Below are 17,099 nucleotides of genomic sequence, written 5' to 3' on the forward strand. Positions count from 1 at the left end.
ATAAGGATGGAGACAACTTTAATAGATTCTTATAGAAGGACGTGAAATATATGACTTTGAAACAGGCATATCATGTAAACGCAATATACATGTTTTGTGTTTTCTGTAACCTTTGTGGCAGGCCACCTCTACTTTTAAAATAAAGGCACGTTGCAACTAACTACATACAAATGTAGACACATACAAAACACCCTAAATCAAGCATTGTAACATCTAGCATGTCATTTCTATCAAGTTGGTATTTATGTTGTGGCAATTTAGTCATTACTATTTGAGGTATCATGCAATGTGTGCAAAGTAAAATATTAAAGGCAAGTCAAAATAGAGTGCCACAGTGACGCGTCCTAAAACCCGGAAGTAAGTTAGCATTTTACCACTTCCGGTTCCTTCGACAAAAAGCAATGCAATTTCTCCATAGAGACATTGCATTTTGTCGAAGGAACTGGAAGGAGTTTACTTCCGGGTTTTAGGACGCGTCACTGTACCACTCTATGTGCACAATATTCTAAATGCATAATCTATAACGACAATAACTGTATATTATAAAGTTGGTTTTGTTGTGTTTGTGGTGCAGACCCCAGCTGCAGCGCTCACACTAACAACAGTGCAGAATGGCTGCAGAGGAACCTGGGAGGTTTCTCCGTCCTCCTGTCCGTCCAGACCCTGCAGACGCTCTACCCAGACTTCACTGCGGTACGTCCTGTTGCCTTTCTCTTGTTATCATGTTCATTTACTTATTTTTTCTGTGTTTTAACCCTCATATTTGTGTCTGTGTGCACGGTGCAGATGGAGGCGTTGCCCGAGCTGACGGTCCGACAGCTGGCCGAGGTCTCCTCCACCCCGGGTCAGCTGACCTCTGCTGCTGACGTGGAGATGCTGATGACACACGTTCCCGACAGATCCCTCCCCGCCTTCTTCGATGACTTCTCCCCTGCTATCATGGTGAGTGGGAATCAAACACCGGTTTTATATCAATATCTGGACATCATCGGTACCAGGAAACAGTATGTTCACTTAAGTGAGGACAGCATTGTTTTATGCTGTCCTAAACGTTGTTGTAGGCAATACTTGATTTTGCTAGACAGCTATTTTAACAACAAAGTACATTGGTAGTAACTCAATAATGTTAGTAGAGAACAGATCACTTACACAAACCAACATAAACAGGTGCTCTCAAGGATGTCAGTGTATGTAAGAGCAAATATAGAAATATTGTAAAAAACTATTGTAAAAAATGTCAAGATAAATCATTGTTAAATAATGAAATACAATTGTTAATGTTCATTTTAGGACAAAAAAAAACCTATATTTACTGTAACACGTATTAACCCGGAAGAAGCTCTATACTTATATATATATATAGCAAAATCCCACTTCCCACAATAATATTATCTGTAGTTAAAGAGGTATCATCTAACTATATGCTATTTATAAAAGCTGCACTTTTTCTGAGTGTTTTTTTGCCTTTTGTAGAAAATGTTCTCTTTTTTATTTCCGCTCTTCTCTTCTCCCTCAGGGTCATGAGAGCATGTTCCCCTCCTCTGTGCGGTCGGCCCTGCTGCAGGTGGTGTTCGATCGAGCGAACCTCTCCGACCCCTCTGTGGGAGACTCAGAGGTGATGCTGTGGCTGCGCGACAGACTGCGCCCCCTGCTGGTCGAGCTGTCGCCGCGACACGTAGCGCCGTTCTTCAGGATACTGGAGGGAAGAAACTGCAGCATCGAGGACCAGGGGTAGGTTTGGACCACACCGGGGATTTGATTTAACTGGAATCAAGATCATTTTAAAATCAGTCCCTTTTTTGTTTTTAGAAAATGTCAACTGTCTTTTAGATTTTTTTACAACTGTCAGTGAATTAAATCATACAGCAGACAGAAAATCACTGATTGCCTTTTTTTTTTGCTCACTTCATTTCAGAGTGACAGACCTGAATTCAACGATCTCTTCTCTGAGTGAAGAAACACAGGAGGAAATCTACAGCCACATTGTTCAGTCTCTCAAAGGTAAATAACCCACAATGAAAATACACTTTATGAAACCTATTAAAAAAACGTTCAAAAATATGAAAAATAATAGATTTCTTAGTATATTTTTGTACATCTGTTGTTCATTAACCCTTCTTTATTCAACACTTTTGAAAATCCTTTACAGCAAGCAAATGTATGGCCCATAAATCCATCACCTTTGATTTACTATCTTTAAAACCTTGAAAGACTGACAGCCGAACTTTCTCTCTCTCCTTCCTCCAGGACCGATTCCTCTCAAATGCTACGGAGAAAACTACAACCAAAGTTTCTACGGTTTCCTGCAGCGCTCATTCATGAGTTTCCAGTTCCCCAACCTCACCACCTTCCTGTCCCTCATGCCTCACAACAGGGTGCATCAGGTGTGTGTCCCAAACATTGTTCAAGTTAAAGTCTGTGTTGATCTGAGACGATGACACCTTTTTAATGTTTCCTCCAGCTGGTGAACTCCATGCCTCCGTCACATCTTGGAGATTTCCTCCGTCTCCCCGATGTCGTCGACAACGATGCAGAGCTCTGTACGATATACGACAACTACGTGCAGACACCCATGTTCCTGGAGACTGTATGTACACACACACACACACACACACACACACACACACACACACACACACACACACACACACACACACACACACACACACACACACACACACACACACACACACACACACACACTCTCTCTCTCTCTCTCTCTCTCTCTCTCTCTCTCTCTCTCTCTCTCTCACACACACATACCATGTATACATCACTTCAGGGGACATTACATTGACTTACATGCATTTCCTGGAGACTTATCCTAACCATAACCAACACATGCCTTACCCTAACCCTAACCAAGTCTTCACCCTAAAATTAATGATTCCCCTCCATTATGTCCCCATAAGGGAGGCGAGTCCCCACACGTGACTGTGTAAACAGATTTAGGTCCCCACAAGTATAGTAATGCTAGGACACACACACACGCACACACACACACGCACGCACACACACACATACACATACACATACACACACACACATACACACACACGCACAAACACAAGAAATGTAAAAACAGATATTCATGATGATACAATAACGTGTCTTTGTCCACTCACTTACATGTTTTATTTTATTGCACATCATACATACATTATATAGGATTTTATTTATCTTTTATTTTATTAATGCTATAAATGGAAAGAAAAAACTATTTCCCTCTAGGATTATTACAGTATTTCTGATTCTTTTGATTTCTTAAATACATTGTATATTGTCCTGGAGCTTATTCCCTGCTGCATTGGGCTGCAGTTCTAGTCCCAACTGGGGACCATTTACACTCATCACCCCCTTTATCTACCCATTTTAAATCTGTCTCTATCATAAAAGCACAAGAGTCCCAGAAAATATATTTAAAAAAAATGTATATGTCATGTTACACCGTCAGAGAAGCCAGGGACTTGAGACTTGCATTACGAACAACCACGCTGTGCCTCCGGGAATATGTCAATACTGTATGTGCTTTTATTAAGGTGTTAATGTGTGCATAATGTTTCAATGTGTCTTTGATTGTGTGTATATAGGTATATACATATTTGCATACATATTTTTATAAATGTTTGTTTTTGTATTCGGGATTGTGGGAAACAGTATTTCGACCTCTCTGTCTGTACACACAACCTGAAAGATTGACAATAAAGTTGACTTTGACTTTGATAACGTTTTTGCATCCTGGATCCCCACAGGAGTCTCTCCCGGCGGCGGTGCGGCGGCCCACGCTGCCTTGCGTCTGGCCGATGGCACTCAGCAGCTCCGAGAGGTCAGAGGTCGACGCCTGGTTCGACCGACGCCTCCCCAACTATCTGATGTTCCTCACAGAGACTCTGATCAGCCCCGAGGTCACTCACAACGCCTCCTGCCTCGCCTTCCAGAAGCTGTACGTGCTCTCATGGAGGATTTTCTTCTTTGTATCATGGTGTTTTTTGGTGTTTTTAAATCATGTGTTTGGTTTTTCAGTGTTTCAGTTCTTGGTGAGCACAACTACACGGCTGCTGACTTCATGAGGAGAGATGTGTTCACCACCATCCGGAGTTACCTCACCTCAGGTCAGTCTCAGCAATGTGGAGTACATTTACTCAAGTACTGGACTCATTTTGAGGTACATGTACTTCTCTTGAGTATTACCATGTCATGTATCTTTGTACTTCTACTCTACTACAGTCCAGAGACAAATACTGTACTTTTAATCCACTACATTTATTGGATAACTATAGCTACTCCAAGATTAGGATTAAAAATAATGATCCAAACATATTAATATTTATTCAAATTAATTATAAAAAGTTAAGATAAGTCATTACTGATTTTTTAAAGGCTTCCCGGTGATATATGTATTGCAAAAAAACGAAATATTCTCTTTTACCAGCTGCAATATTGAAGAAATTAGCAAATAATGCATTAATAAATGAAATCAAAGTATATTGATATGGCATATGGCTATTGCGTCATCATTATCACAAAATGATCGTATAGGTCCTACACACGGAGCCGTTTTACCCCCCAGAGCGTTGCGTATGCCGTTCTATCCACCTTGGGACCCGTTATCGTTACCGCAGTTGTTTACTGCCATATTCGGTCGTCCTAGTGTGGCAGAACGGTCTATATGACACTAAACAGTTACACAAACGCCCGTATGCGTTCCCGTGGGGCAAGCACCTAAGCTTCTTACTTGACAGTTTTGCCTAATTCTATACCCTCTTCATCAAATTGGTCCTTAAAAAATGTGCAATGCAAGAAGATCAGTATTTTAAAATTAATGTGGTAATGTTTTTTTGATGCAAAGATTTTTAAATGTAGCACAAAAAGAGAACAACGCTTGAAAAAGTCTCAACGTACATGGCTTTATTTCTGTTTTTATTTGTTCTTCATTATCTCCCTGGTTGCCTGTTTGTATCCTCCATGTAAAGCTTTATCATGTATCATTACAGCGACGGTCCCAAGGTGTTACAACTCCAACGATCCAGAGCTAAACTCCACGGCCTGGTTTGCGGAGTACATCGGCCCCTTCATGCCCTTCCTCACTCTGGAGGACCTTCTGACGTTTGGATCTACAAAGGTACTTAATGAATCTTAAACCACAGCTCATGTTTGTTCACTTTGAGCTGTAGATATTTGGATGAATGCTGTACAGACCACCTCTCCAGTGTTTTGACCAATGTCTTGTCTCTTCAGGTCCTGCAGGTGTTCACAGTGAACCCTCTGAACATCGCCCTCCTGAACCACTCTGCTTTACCTCAAAACCTCACCGACTACTACACCGAGCTCGTCTACCTACAGGACGGCAACTTCAACCCCTTACTGTGAGTCGAAAGACCCAAAAGGCCCTCACACATAATGACAAATAAAAACATGTGGTAGTGGAAGAAGTTCTTAGACCTTTTTCTTAAAAATAGCAACACAAAATTGTTAAAATACTCCTTTACAAATAAAAGTCCTCTTTCAAAACTGTTATAAAATTGATAAGATTGCCATCAAAATATACTCAAAGCACTATAAATAAAATAACTTGTTATGTGTAATGGCCTCTTTTAGACACATGTGAAATAATGGATTATAATTATTGACGGCGCATTAATAATAATATAATAATAATAATACATGAGACTTGTATAGTGCTTTTCAGGAAACTCAAAGACGCTTAATGAATTTAATTACTCTCTATAATGTTACTAGATATCTTAACCTACCCTTTTTGACGAAATGTTTATTTATTCGTTTATTTATATTTTGTATTAGCTAATTATCTGAATCTGTAATGTAACTAAAGTTGTAAAAGTAAATGTAGTGGAGTAAAAAGTACAATATTGGCCTCCAAAAATTATTTGATTAGAAGTAAAAAATAGCATTAAATTAACATTTTTAAGTAACCTATTAGTACCTTAAAATGGTATTTAAGTAAATGTGCTGGGTTATATTCCACCTCTGCGTACATGAACTATATTATCTGTTTTAAACCGATTATTATTCTTCCTCTCTCTCTGCAGTCTTCCTCTGTTGTGTCGCTGTGTCGCTCCGGGCACAGCCTTCCTCCAGCTGACGGCAGGAGAGAGTATCATCGTGCTGCACAACCTGACCACACTCTGCACAGACCTGGACCCACAGGTAATACACACACACACACACACACACACACACACACACACACACACACACACACACACACACACACACACACACACACACACACACACACACACACACACACACACACACACACACACACATACATTAGCAGAAGCTTTTTTACAGTGAGATTTTACTACCAGTATTTAAAGGACAAAATACAAATTACATTCAGGGCACAAAAAAGTGACAGAGTGAGAAAATACAAAAACCCCAAACTAGGAAACATTTTTGGATAATAGTATTATCCCTCCAGTAAAGTTTGAATGGACGGTTCATCCCCAATCACAGAGCTGTAGGAGTTGCTAGCAGTAGAGATGTTTTCATTTTCTCGACTATGATGAAACTAGATGGCACTTTGCTTGCGGTACTCAAACCCCCCCCCTCCCAAATAAAATACTCAGAAATCTTGAAATACTCAGTCTAGTCATGAAGGAACTATTTTCTATCTTTCAAATTACAATTATTTGCTGACATATTACATATTTTATATATTGTTAACCACATGCGTAGATATCAAACCAACAACCCATAAAAAAACCTATAAACTTGACGCTCAGCAATTTCTGAGTTCACTTACTTTTTTTTACCAATTAATAATTCTTACGTACATTATCCAATTTTAATGCATGTTGTTTTTCATTTTTGGTGAGTGATCATGTCCTTTTTGCTGCAGCAGTATTTTATCCTGCTTATTTCAGGAGGATAGTAAGAATGTTAGTGTCTTCCCAGTGAACGTCCTCATTGTTAAAAAGTAATGCATTGGTTTCTTGGGGTAAATATATATAGGAGTCAAATTATTAACTTTAATCGGGAACTGCTCAAAAAACAAGCCTTTGTGCTAAAACAATGAACACTGCTCACCTTTACTTTCCCTGTAGGTTTCTGCAGCTTTGGCGAGTAACTTCGGGGACGACATCGACGCCACGGACATTTCTGTCCTCGGGAACGAGAGCAACAGCCTGTCTGTCGGGCAGATCAACAAAATCAAACCTGCAGACCTGTTGGCGGCGCTCACCACCCTCAGCGCGGTGACGGGCTGGAACGAGGGCCAGGCCAAAGCCATCGTCATGTCTCTGATCTCCACGGGGGCCATGAAGGTAGCTGCTCTCCGTAGAGTTCAGATCTGATGTCTGTGATCACATAAGTCAAGAGTATAGAAATCTCATCTGCAGAGGTGGGAAGTAGTGGAGTACAAATACTTCGTTGCTGTACTTAAGTACATTTTTCTGGTATCAGTACTTTACTCCACTACTTATTTTTCTGAAGACTTTTTACTTTGACTACATTTTGAACACAAATACCTGTACTTTCTACTTCTTACATTTTCCAAACAGGCTGGTTCCTTTAGTTTGAATGTGTGTTTGGTGGCGTGATCATTATTATTTAGAGTCATTGCGTGCCTATTGATTTGAACACGATCCGTGTATCCATCACTTCCTGGTCTTCTCTAAAGAAGAGGGACCAATGAAAACGTTGTCATGTTGCCGTTGTTCAGCATGGAAACATTCATTAGCTAACAATGACATTATTGTTCTATTAATATAAAGGGAGGTCAGGTACTCTTTAAAACAGCTGCTAGTTATGGGTACTTTTTACTGAAGTACATTTCAAAGCCCATACTTCTTTACTTTGACTTGAGTAAAGAAGTTTAGTCAGTACTTCTACTTTCACCAGAGTATTTTTAAACACGAGTATCTGTACTTCTACTTGAGTAAAGGATGTGTGTGCTTTTGCCATCTCTGCTCATCTGTGTCTTTTACTTATTTATCACCCATCAGATCAACAGCTCGTCGTCGTTGCTCATGCTCGGTTCTCTCGTCGTGGGAATTCCTTCGAAAACGTTCGGCAGCATCAGCGGCTCCCAGCTGCTCACTGCGTCCAAAGATCCCTCGTTCCTGCAACACATCACCACCGCTTCATCCATCGTCCAGCAGACTTTTGTTAATCAGGTATGACAGCTTCATTTCTTCTGTTACAGGACTGCATTTATATGTTTCATTAAATATTCAAAATTAAGCATTTTAGCTGTAGTTTAAAGGACAGTTTCAAACATCAATGGAAAGGTACTGTTGCTACAAATTAAGACGACACACCAAAGTTCAAGTCATGACTTATTGGACTAATTTATGTGAAGATATACAATTTCCCCGGCCTGGAAAAGTCATTACATTTGGAAAAATACTTTGAATGATCGTATAAACATTGAAAAATATGTAACGTGTACACTGTGTAAGAGAAGGATCTTTATGAAGTTACACCAATTGTTTTTCAGTCGAGCATCCACACATTTGTTTATATCGTTATTCAATGATATTAAGAAAATACTGGTAGTAACAATCAGACACAGGATTGTATGGGTTATGCATGAAGTTTGAAGTATTTGATTTAAATGTAATCATAACTATTACGAGCTATTAGAGATACAACAAGGTTGGGTTCTAAGTATAGCGTGTACATATACTGTAGGTTGTATGTTCAAGGAAATTAGATTTATGGGTCCTTAAAAAGTAATGGAAATGTTTTTACATTTGGTCTTAGTCAATGTTTGTGAAGCCGGTTTAGGAGTGACCTCCTCAAAATCCTGTTCTTGGAAACCTCCAGTGGTTTAACCTGTCTAATAGGTGCAGTGATGAAGACATCTACTACTTAAATACAGAAATCCTTCTCCCATCCTCCCACAGATCATCTCAGTGAACACCAACAGTGAAACGATCATTCAGAATATTCCGGATGAATTGGCCCCAGAGATCCCTCGAGCTCTGCTGCTCGGCCTCACAGGCGACAGCAGCGTCCTCACCACGCTCAACAAGAAGAAGTGGAAACGGCAGCAGGTGAGGGGATTCAACACTAAACACACATTTGAACTAAACACACGCTGTTCTGTAAGTCCTCATGTCACATTATGTGTTTATTCTTTCAGGCTGAGTTGTTCTTTGGAGTTATAGCTGTGGAATCTGCAACCACGGAGCTGGGAAGTGCAAACAAGTGAGTTTTAAGGAAGTTTTAAATAATGTAATAGTCAGGAAAAGTCCTGCATATGGTATATCAATCAACAACTTTATTAATCCCGCAAGGGGCAATTGGTTATGAGCAGCAGCTTATGTCATGTACACAGGAAGAAGAACACACACAGATACACCCGGGAGCACAGATGTGGATCATTCCAATTTACACTATAAATAGTTCATAGCATCACAATAATAAATAAATAAATAAATAATCAAGTTAAAAGCCTTTCAAGAATTTAAAAGTTTGAGTGCAGAAGGGATGAATGATGATGTATATGCCCTTTAAATCATTTCTGTTCCTTCGGCTTTGGCCCCCTTCCCCAACACACCACCCACACACATGTGTCATTCATTTGCCAAAAAGGAGACGAAAACGCACAACAAATGAAGCTACAGATGAATGAGATTCATAGCTAAAGGTTTTTTTTCCCACCAACAGATACTGCAATCAAGGTTCTTTATTGTCAATCTGACATAGCTACAGAGTAATTATGCAGTTGAAAATCTTATGTCACAGGCTTCTCCAACAATGCAACATAATAACATAATAACAATAAGTGCAAGAGCAATACAAAAATAATAATAGTTATAAAAATGAAATAAAGTTATGATGTGGAATAGTGCAGTATGAGTCTATATACAAGTTATTGGAATGATATATATATATTAGGTATTAGATACATACTACTGAGTAGCAGTTGAATGTTTGATGTTGTTTCAACAGTTCAATTGTTTAACAGTCTCACTGCCCGCGGGAAGAAACTGTCTCCGAATCTTCTTGTCCTTGCCCGGATGCTGCGGTAACGTCTGCCAGACGGCAACAGAAAGAACAGTTTGTGGCTGGGGTGATGGGGGTCTTTGATAATCCGTAGTGATTTCTTCCTGAGCCGCTGGGAGTAAAGGTCCTCCATGGATGGCAGCTCCGTCCTGGTGATGTGCTGTGCAGTTTTCACCACCCTCTGTAAAGCCTTATGATCGAGGTCGGTGCAGCTGCCGTACCAGGCCGTCATGCTGCCAGTGAGGATACTCTCTATCGTGCACCTGTAGAAGTTGCAGAGTATCCTGGAATCCATTTTGAACCTCCTCAGCCTGCGGAGGAAGAAGAGCCGCTGTCGAGCTTTCTTGGTGATGGTGGTGGTGTGAAGAGACCATGTCAGGTCCTCAGTGATGTGGACCCCAAGGAACCTGAAGCTTTTGACTCTCTCCACCGTAGTCCCATTGATGGCGATGGGGGCGTGTCCCTCTCCCTGCTGCTTCCTGTAATCCACAATCAGCTCCTTTGTTTTGCTGATGTTGAGATGGAGGTTGTTCTCCTGGCACCAAGATGTCAGGTTTTCGACCTCCTCTCTGTATGCCGTCTCGTCATCGTCTGTGATCTGGCCGATGACGGTCGTGTCATCAGCAAACTTCACGATGGTGTTGGAGCTGTGTGTGGCCACGCAGTCGTGGGTGAACAGGGAGTAGAGGAGAGGGCTGAGCACGCAGCCTTGAGGGGCACCGGTGTTGAGAATCAGGGTGGAGGATGTGATGTTTCCCACCCGCACTGCCTGGGGTCTGCCCGTCAGGAAGTTCAGGATCCAGTCGCAGAGGGCGCTGTTGAGCCCGAGGTCTCTGAGCTTGATGGCCAGCTTGGAGGGCACAATGGTGTTGAATGCTGAACTGTAGTCAATGAACAGCATTCTCACATATGTGTTCCTGTTCTTCGGGTCCAGGTGTGAGAGGGCAGTGTGGAGGGTGAGGGCTATGGCGTCGTCTGTGGACCTGTTTGCTCTGTAGGCAAACTGCAGGAGGTCCAGAGATTCAGGGAGGGAGGAGGTGATGAATAATTTGACTAACCGCTCAAAGCACTTCATTATGATGGAGGTGAGTGCTACTGGGCGGTAGTCGTTGGGGCAGGTGATGATTGTCTTTTTGGGGACAGGAATGATGGTGGAGTGTTTAAGACATGTGGGGACTACAGACTGCAGCAGGGACCTGTTGAAGATGTCTGTGAACACCTCTGCCAGCTGAACTGCACACACCCTGAGAACACGGCCAGGGATGCCATCAGGTCCAGGAGCCTTGTGTGGGTTAACCCTTTTAAAGGATTTACACACATCTGCCCTATTTAAAACAAAAGGGCAGTGTAGCTCCTGGTCCCTCTGTACCTCCACAGCCTGGCTGCTCTCAAAGCGTGCAAAAAAAACTGTTTAGCTCATCTGGGAGAGATGCGCACGCAGACACTCCCGCAGCACCCCCCGCTGCTCCTTTGTAGTCAGTCATTGTCCTTAGTCCCGCCCACATATTCCTAGTGTTACAGCCTTTGAAGTCAGATTCCACCTTCTCTTTGTACTGTCTCTTTGCATTTTTTATTGCTCTCCGGAGATCATACCTAGACTTCCTGTACTCCTCCAAATCTCCCGCTGTGTGCGCGAGAGTGCGCGCTTTCAGTTTGCCGCGCACCTCACCGTTTACCCAGGGCTTTTGATTTGGGAATGTCCGTACAGAAACCTTCGGTACCACGTCATCGATGCATTTCCCAATGTAGCAGATGACAGTGTCCGTGTGTGTGTTGATGTTATTGTCCTCAAACACACTCCAATCCGTGGATGCAAAGCAATCCTGCAGTGCTGAATCTGACTCCTCGCTCCATCGTTGTACTGTCCTTGTTATCGGTCTGTCCCTTTTAAGTTTCTGCTTGTAAGCAGGCAACAACAGTAGTGAGATATGGTCTGATTTGCCGAAGGGAGGGCGAGGGAGAGCCTTATATCCATTCCGGAAAGGGGAATAAACATGGTCCAGTATGTTTCCCCCGCGCGTCGGGAAGTTGATGTGTTGGTAATATTTTGGCAAAACCTTCTTCATGTTGGCGGTGTTGAAATCTCCGGCCACAACGAACGCCGCATCTGGCCGTGAAGTCTCGGTTTTATCAATAAACCCAAACAGCTGATCGAGTGCCGTGTTGTTGTCGGCGAGTGGCTGCGGCGGGATATACACTGCTGTTATCACAACAGATGTGAATTCCCTCGGCAGATGGAAGGCCCGACATGAGATCATGAGGTGCTCTAGCTGTGCGGAACAGTCCGATGAAATAATCTTCACATCTGAGCACCAGTTGTTGTTAGTCATTACACACACACCGCCTCCCTTACTTTTCCCCGAGTTTGCAGTCCGGTTCTGACGAAAAATAGAGAATCCGTCAGGGACAATAGCGGAGTCCGGGATAGCGGGGTTGAGCCAAGTCTCAGTGAGAATTAACACGTTACAGTTCTTAATGTCCCGTTGAAAAGCAATCCGGCTTCTGAGTTCATCTAGCTTATTTTCAATGGATTGAACATTAGCCAGAAGAATACTCGGAAGAGGGGGCCGATTCTCACGTTTTCTTAGTCTGACCAGCAGCCCGGCCCGGCATCCGCGCTTTGTCCTCTTCTTGCGTCTCTCAGGTAGAACAGCAACAGGTAGCCATGGTGAATCTCCATTGTCTGTCGGAGGGTTAATATTGTCCACGAAGTTTCGCAATTGGAGAAGTTCCTCTCTGCTATATTGTATGGCAGAGTAGGTGCGGTCGGCTAGCATGTTGCGAACCATGTTAAAAGTAAAACGGCAAAAGTAAAAGAAATATGTACAAAATACGAAAATGGGCAAAGTTGGAGAGGAGCACGAAGACGATGCGGCCATCTTCACCGGCGCATCATGCATTTACATCATGCATTTACATGCAATCATATCTTAATCTTGGCCTCAGTCATAGTGTGTACCGTGTATAATTGTGTATACTGTATATCGAGAATAACGTGTGTGTGTTTTTATGTGTTTGTAGCTTGTCGTCCTCTGTGCTGCAAGGCTTCACGTGCACCGGAGTGAGGACTTTTAAGACGGTGCAGATCAAGAAGCTGATCAAAGCCTGTCGGAGGAAAGGAAAGAGAAAGGTCACACTGGTGGAGACTCAGGTGAGAGTGTGTGTGTGTGTGTGTGTGTGTGTGTGTGTGTGTGTGTGTGTGTGTGTGTGTGTGTGTGTGTGTGTGTGTGTGTGTGTGTGTGTGTGTGTGTGTGTGTGTGGTGTGTGTGTGTGTGTGTGTGTGTGTGTGTGTGTGTGTGTGCGTGTGCGTGTGCGTGCGTGCGTTCAGTGTTTTCAATCAGCAACTGCATTTGGCGAAAGGTAGTGATTTGAAATGTACTTAAATGAAAGTCTTTGAGTGACTTAAAGATATGTTTCAGATTCTTATTTATTTAGAAAAACAAGTACTTCTTTCTAAACCATTTTTAAGGCTGTTACTTCTCCTTTATGTCTTTTTTTTACTTTCACCTTAACATTTACAAATCACAGCAGCGTGCAACTATGTAGGAGATGTATCCCAAATAATGTAAACGTTTCTTCTGCTCACCAACAGTTGACCTGCATGTACAACTACATCAAAGACGACTCCGACGCCACCATCTTCAACATGTTTCCTCCTGATATGCTGATGTACTACGAGTGAGTCTGGATTTAGGTTGAAAAACCGATTTAGTCTTCATTTCACAGATCTTCAGAGCAGTGTGTGTTATTGACCGACTCTCTGTCTGTGTGCAGTTACTCTCTGGTGCCAGAGGCCATTTGCCGGTCGTATTTCGAGCAGCTTTCAGACGCAGACTTCTCCGTCTTCTCCTCCGACCTCAGCTACCAACGCAGCGCTCTGTTTGATAACGCGAAGAGCTGCCTGGTGAGTCCACGAAACAAAAAATCACATATAATGTCCATCTCAAGTTCCCGAAGTTCAACACTAAAAGAACTTATTGAACAAAAGTCAAACTGTCTTTCTTAGACATTAAAAAGTGTTGAAACAACGGAATCAATTTATTGGAGGGAGATTAAGGTTAAGTGACGATATAAAGGTTCAAATTAAATACCTATCAGGATGCCAATTTAGTTTTGAGTCTTGTTGTCTGTCAGTGCAAATGCATTACATGTACAATACAGTCATTGTGATAATATCAATGAAAACTAGAGGCACAAACAATAGTGTCAACTACTAGCAATTCACTTAATATTTTTTTATAAAATCATTGTCCAGGACACTTTTTCCCGTGCTACAATGTATTTTTACTGACCTTACTTACTTTTACTTTAGCTGAATGGTTAGTATTTAACTTTACCGCAATGTCCCTGTTTTGATTTCAGCTGTAAGACCTGTGTTGCATGTTATACCTCTCTATCTTTACTCCGTTTCCATTTCCACCCTTTTATCTTTCCAATAAAGGCAAATCAAATTAATAAAATGAGTTCAGGACTCCAGAGTAAAGATGTGACTGATTGAAATTCAAAATGTGCTCCATTAAGACTATTTTTATGATATTAAATATAATCTGCTATCATAACGAACCCCGGATTTAAACTGTACATTAATGTCAGTCTGAATGAAAATCTAACCGTATTCCAGTCTGTAATTAATTCCTGTTTCTAACCCTCCTGTCTTCTCAGAATATAACCAACACGAGTCTGACGGAGGATAATGTGTCGGTGTTAGGGAACATGTGCTGCGTTCTGGACGGGTCGTACATCGAGAACTCTGACCCGTCCATCCTGGAGAAACTCAACAACTGTCCGGACCTCACAGACGCTCAGGCGGCCGCTGTTGAAGCTCTGCTGCAGGGCGGGAAGACTCAGTACGGGTACGTCAACAGCAGCAATATCATACATTTATCATCAAATCTTTTGTTTACTTGGTATAAAACCTACTTTATTTCTTACAAGCAACAATAACATTTTCGCTGTTTCTTTCTCCAAAAAAAAGTCAAAACAGATAAAAAATGTAAAGAAAGCAAAATATATAAGTTTGAATTTCAGTTTGTTAAAAATACATGTCTTTATTTTTAACCAGAGCTGCATCAACATGGACATTACAGACTCTGAAGGACCTCGAGATGTTACCGCTGTATCTGACTTCCAGCTTCTACGATAACTTTAATAAAGTGAGTAACTAACACGTGGATGAATGCAAATAGAAGAACAAATTGTGATTCCATTAGTAAGTGAGAAAGTAGCTAAGATTTTATTTGAGTAGCAAAGTGCTTCACATCGAAAAACATGGATATACAGTTATAAACAGAGGATTGAAATACATTACAGCTCCTATAAGGGGAAAGAAATGTGGTAAAGAAGAATTTTAAAGCAGTTTACAAACAAAGGAATATATAATAAGTTTGATATGTGTGAAGAGGAAAGACCATGTAGGCATTGTAAGTGTACATCCTGGCATTATGTCGCCTGCTTGGTGATGGATTGAGATTTTCTTGAGTTTCATTTTGTGTTTCGTTTTGTTCCTGCGAGCAGAAAACAAAGCGGACGTTCTTGAAGTACTTCCTGAAAGTTCTTAGAAGCAACGGAGGGAGCAGAAAGAAGAGGAAGAGTCTGAAGAAAGAAATAAGAAAGTCCATTAAGAATAAATCAAAGCGATCTGTCGGTGAGTCTCCCTCCGTTATCTGCTATTATCTCTTCATGAATTCACCGTATTAAACATTCATCTTCCTGTGTTTAAGTCGCTGAGTGCACTGTAGGAGAGATCAATCAGGTGATCATCAGCGATGACACGTTCCCCTTCGACTATGACGACATCACTCAGTTTAACTGCTGCCTCAGCGCCTCCACCGTTAAAAACAATCTGGACGGCATCACGGACAAGGTGGACGACGAGGATTACCTCAAGATCGTTCTCAGCAAGCTGCACGAGGTGAGTCACGGATTGATTTGTAAATGTCTGATCAATAAGAGGTCAGACTTGTTGCTGCTGTTTAAGTACATTTTATTAAAGGAGTTATATACCTAAAATCTGTATAAATTGTATACACTTCTTCCCTCCCTTTACGTACCAGAAAACGTTATTTGCAAATCAAAAATGTTATCTACGTCAGCGGCAAACATTTACACACAGTCAAATGCAATCTAATCTGAATGAATATCATTTGTTTTGTGCACATTCAGTATTTTTTTAATATATATAATCCGTTCTATGGACGTCTCTTTAGTTTTGTGTTTGTCCTGAATTGTTATCACTGAATCATTCTTAAATATTCTGTGTTATTTGCTTCTTTAGTTTGGTGGTCTGTCAAAGGTGTTGTTTTTTAACAAACATAAAGCAATTTGTTTAAGAGTGTGCAAGCGTATTCTTGTACCATATGAATGGAAATGGGAAAGGAATTTAAAAAATGATAACTAAAAAAATAGCTATCACGTAAACATTGTGTTTCCATAAGTCCATTTATGGATACAAGACACTTTGATAATGCTACACAGGATTTTCTTCAAAGGGGACCTATCATGCAAAATGCACTTTTGTACGTCTTTTATACATGAATACGTGTCCCCGGTGTTCCAGGGAACTCACCAAGTGTCAGAAAACACAACCCTCTCTATTTTCCTCCATACCCAAATCTCTAAAAAAGGGGCTGCAACGGATCTGATAAAAACTGATCCAGATTTGAACACTGTCCTGACGTCAGGACGGTGGCGCTACGGCTATTGGGCCAACTCCACCAATCAGGAGGAGACAGCCACGGCCATTGCCGTTCGAAAGCGCTGGAGACGCTGTAGTACATATGCCAGGCCTGTAGGTGGTGCTGTTCTCACAGAATCTGCCCTTGCAAAAACAGGGCTACAAAAGTGCAAATTGAGCAAAATGAGGCATGGCTAAAATGCATGAAATGTTTGGTATTTTGAAAAAAAAAAAGTATAAATATGCCTTATATAGGTATGGTCCTACACTATATTATTCAAATATAGCATGATAGGTCCACTTTAAATTATTTGGGACATTATCTTAGCTTCTTTCACCTTCAAAGTCTGTTTGCATTGATTCTGTTTTCCGTTTTCAAGAATATATCTGCATTTAAACTCTTTGTACATACATTGAGTGACTCATCCTCTCATAAGTGTCTCATCTT

The 17,099-nt window shown here is 41.4% G+C and overlaps 1 protein-coding gene across 3 annotated transcripts in view; it reads left to right on the plus strand.

Moving 5' to 3' along the window:
• The window catches only part of LOC117481709, a 41,698-nt gene that overhangs the window by 18,078 nt on the left and 6,521 nt on the right, over positions 1-17,099 (plus strand). For all 3 annotated transcript variants that reach the window (XM_034129545.1, XM_034129547.1, XM_034129546.1), the window contains exons 30-51: positions 575-693; positions 787-942; positions 1,517-1,731; positions 1,916-2,001; positions 2,248-2,384; positions 2,462-2,587; positions 3,753-3,943; positions 4,024-4,112; positions 4,995-5,122; positions 5,239-5,366; positions 6,051-6,168; positions 7,071-7,289; positions 7,971-8,141; positions 8,874-9,023; positions 9,113-9,177; positions 13,000-13,129; positions 13,571-13,656; positions 13,753-13,882; positions 14,641-14,831; positions 15,041-15,131; positions 15,493-15,622; positions 15,699-15,889. In XM_034129545.1, coding sequence (XP_033985436.1) covers positions 575-693; positions 787-942; positions 1,517-1,731; positions 1,916-2,001; positions 2,248-2,384; positions 2,462-2,587; positions 3,753-3,943; positions 4,024-4,112; positions 4,995-5,122; positions 5,239-5,366; positions 6,051-6,168; positions 7,071-7,289; positions 7,971-8,141; positions 8,874-9,023; positions 9,113-9,177; positions 13,000-13,129; positions 13,571-13,656; positions 13,753-13,882; positions 14,641-14,831; positions 15,041-15,131; positions 15,493-15,622; positions 15,699-15,889 — 3,047 coding nt within the window. The remainder of the gene's footprint in view (positions 1-574; positions 694-786; positions 943-1,516; positions 1,732-1,915; positions 2,002-2,247; positions 2,385-2,461; positions 2,588-3,752; positions 3,944-4,023; positions 4,113-4,994; positions 5,123-5,238; positions 5,367-6,050; positions 6,169-7,070; positions 7,290-7,970; positions 8,142-8,873; positions 9,024-9,112; positions 9,178-12,999; positions 13,130-13,570; positions 13,657-13,752; positions 13,883-14,640; positions 14,832-15,040; positions 15,132-15,492; positions 15,623-15,698; positions 15,890-17,099) is intronic.

Source organism: Trematomus bernacchii, unplaced genomic scaffold (genome assembly GCF_902827165.1).
Source record: "Trematomus bernacchii unplaced genomic scaffold, fTreBer1.1, whole genome shotgun sequence".
In the NCBI taxonomy this organism is placed as follows: domain Eukaryota; kingdom Metazoa; phylum Chordata; class Actinopteri; order Perciformes; family Nototheniidae; genus Trematomus; species Trematomus bernacchii.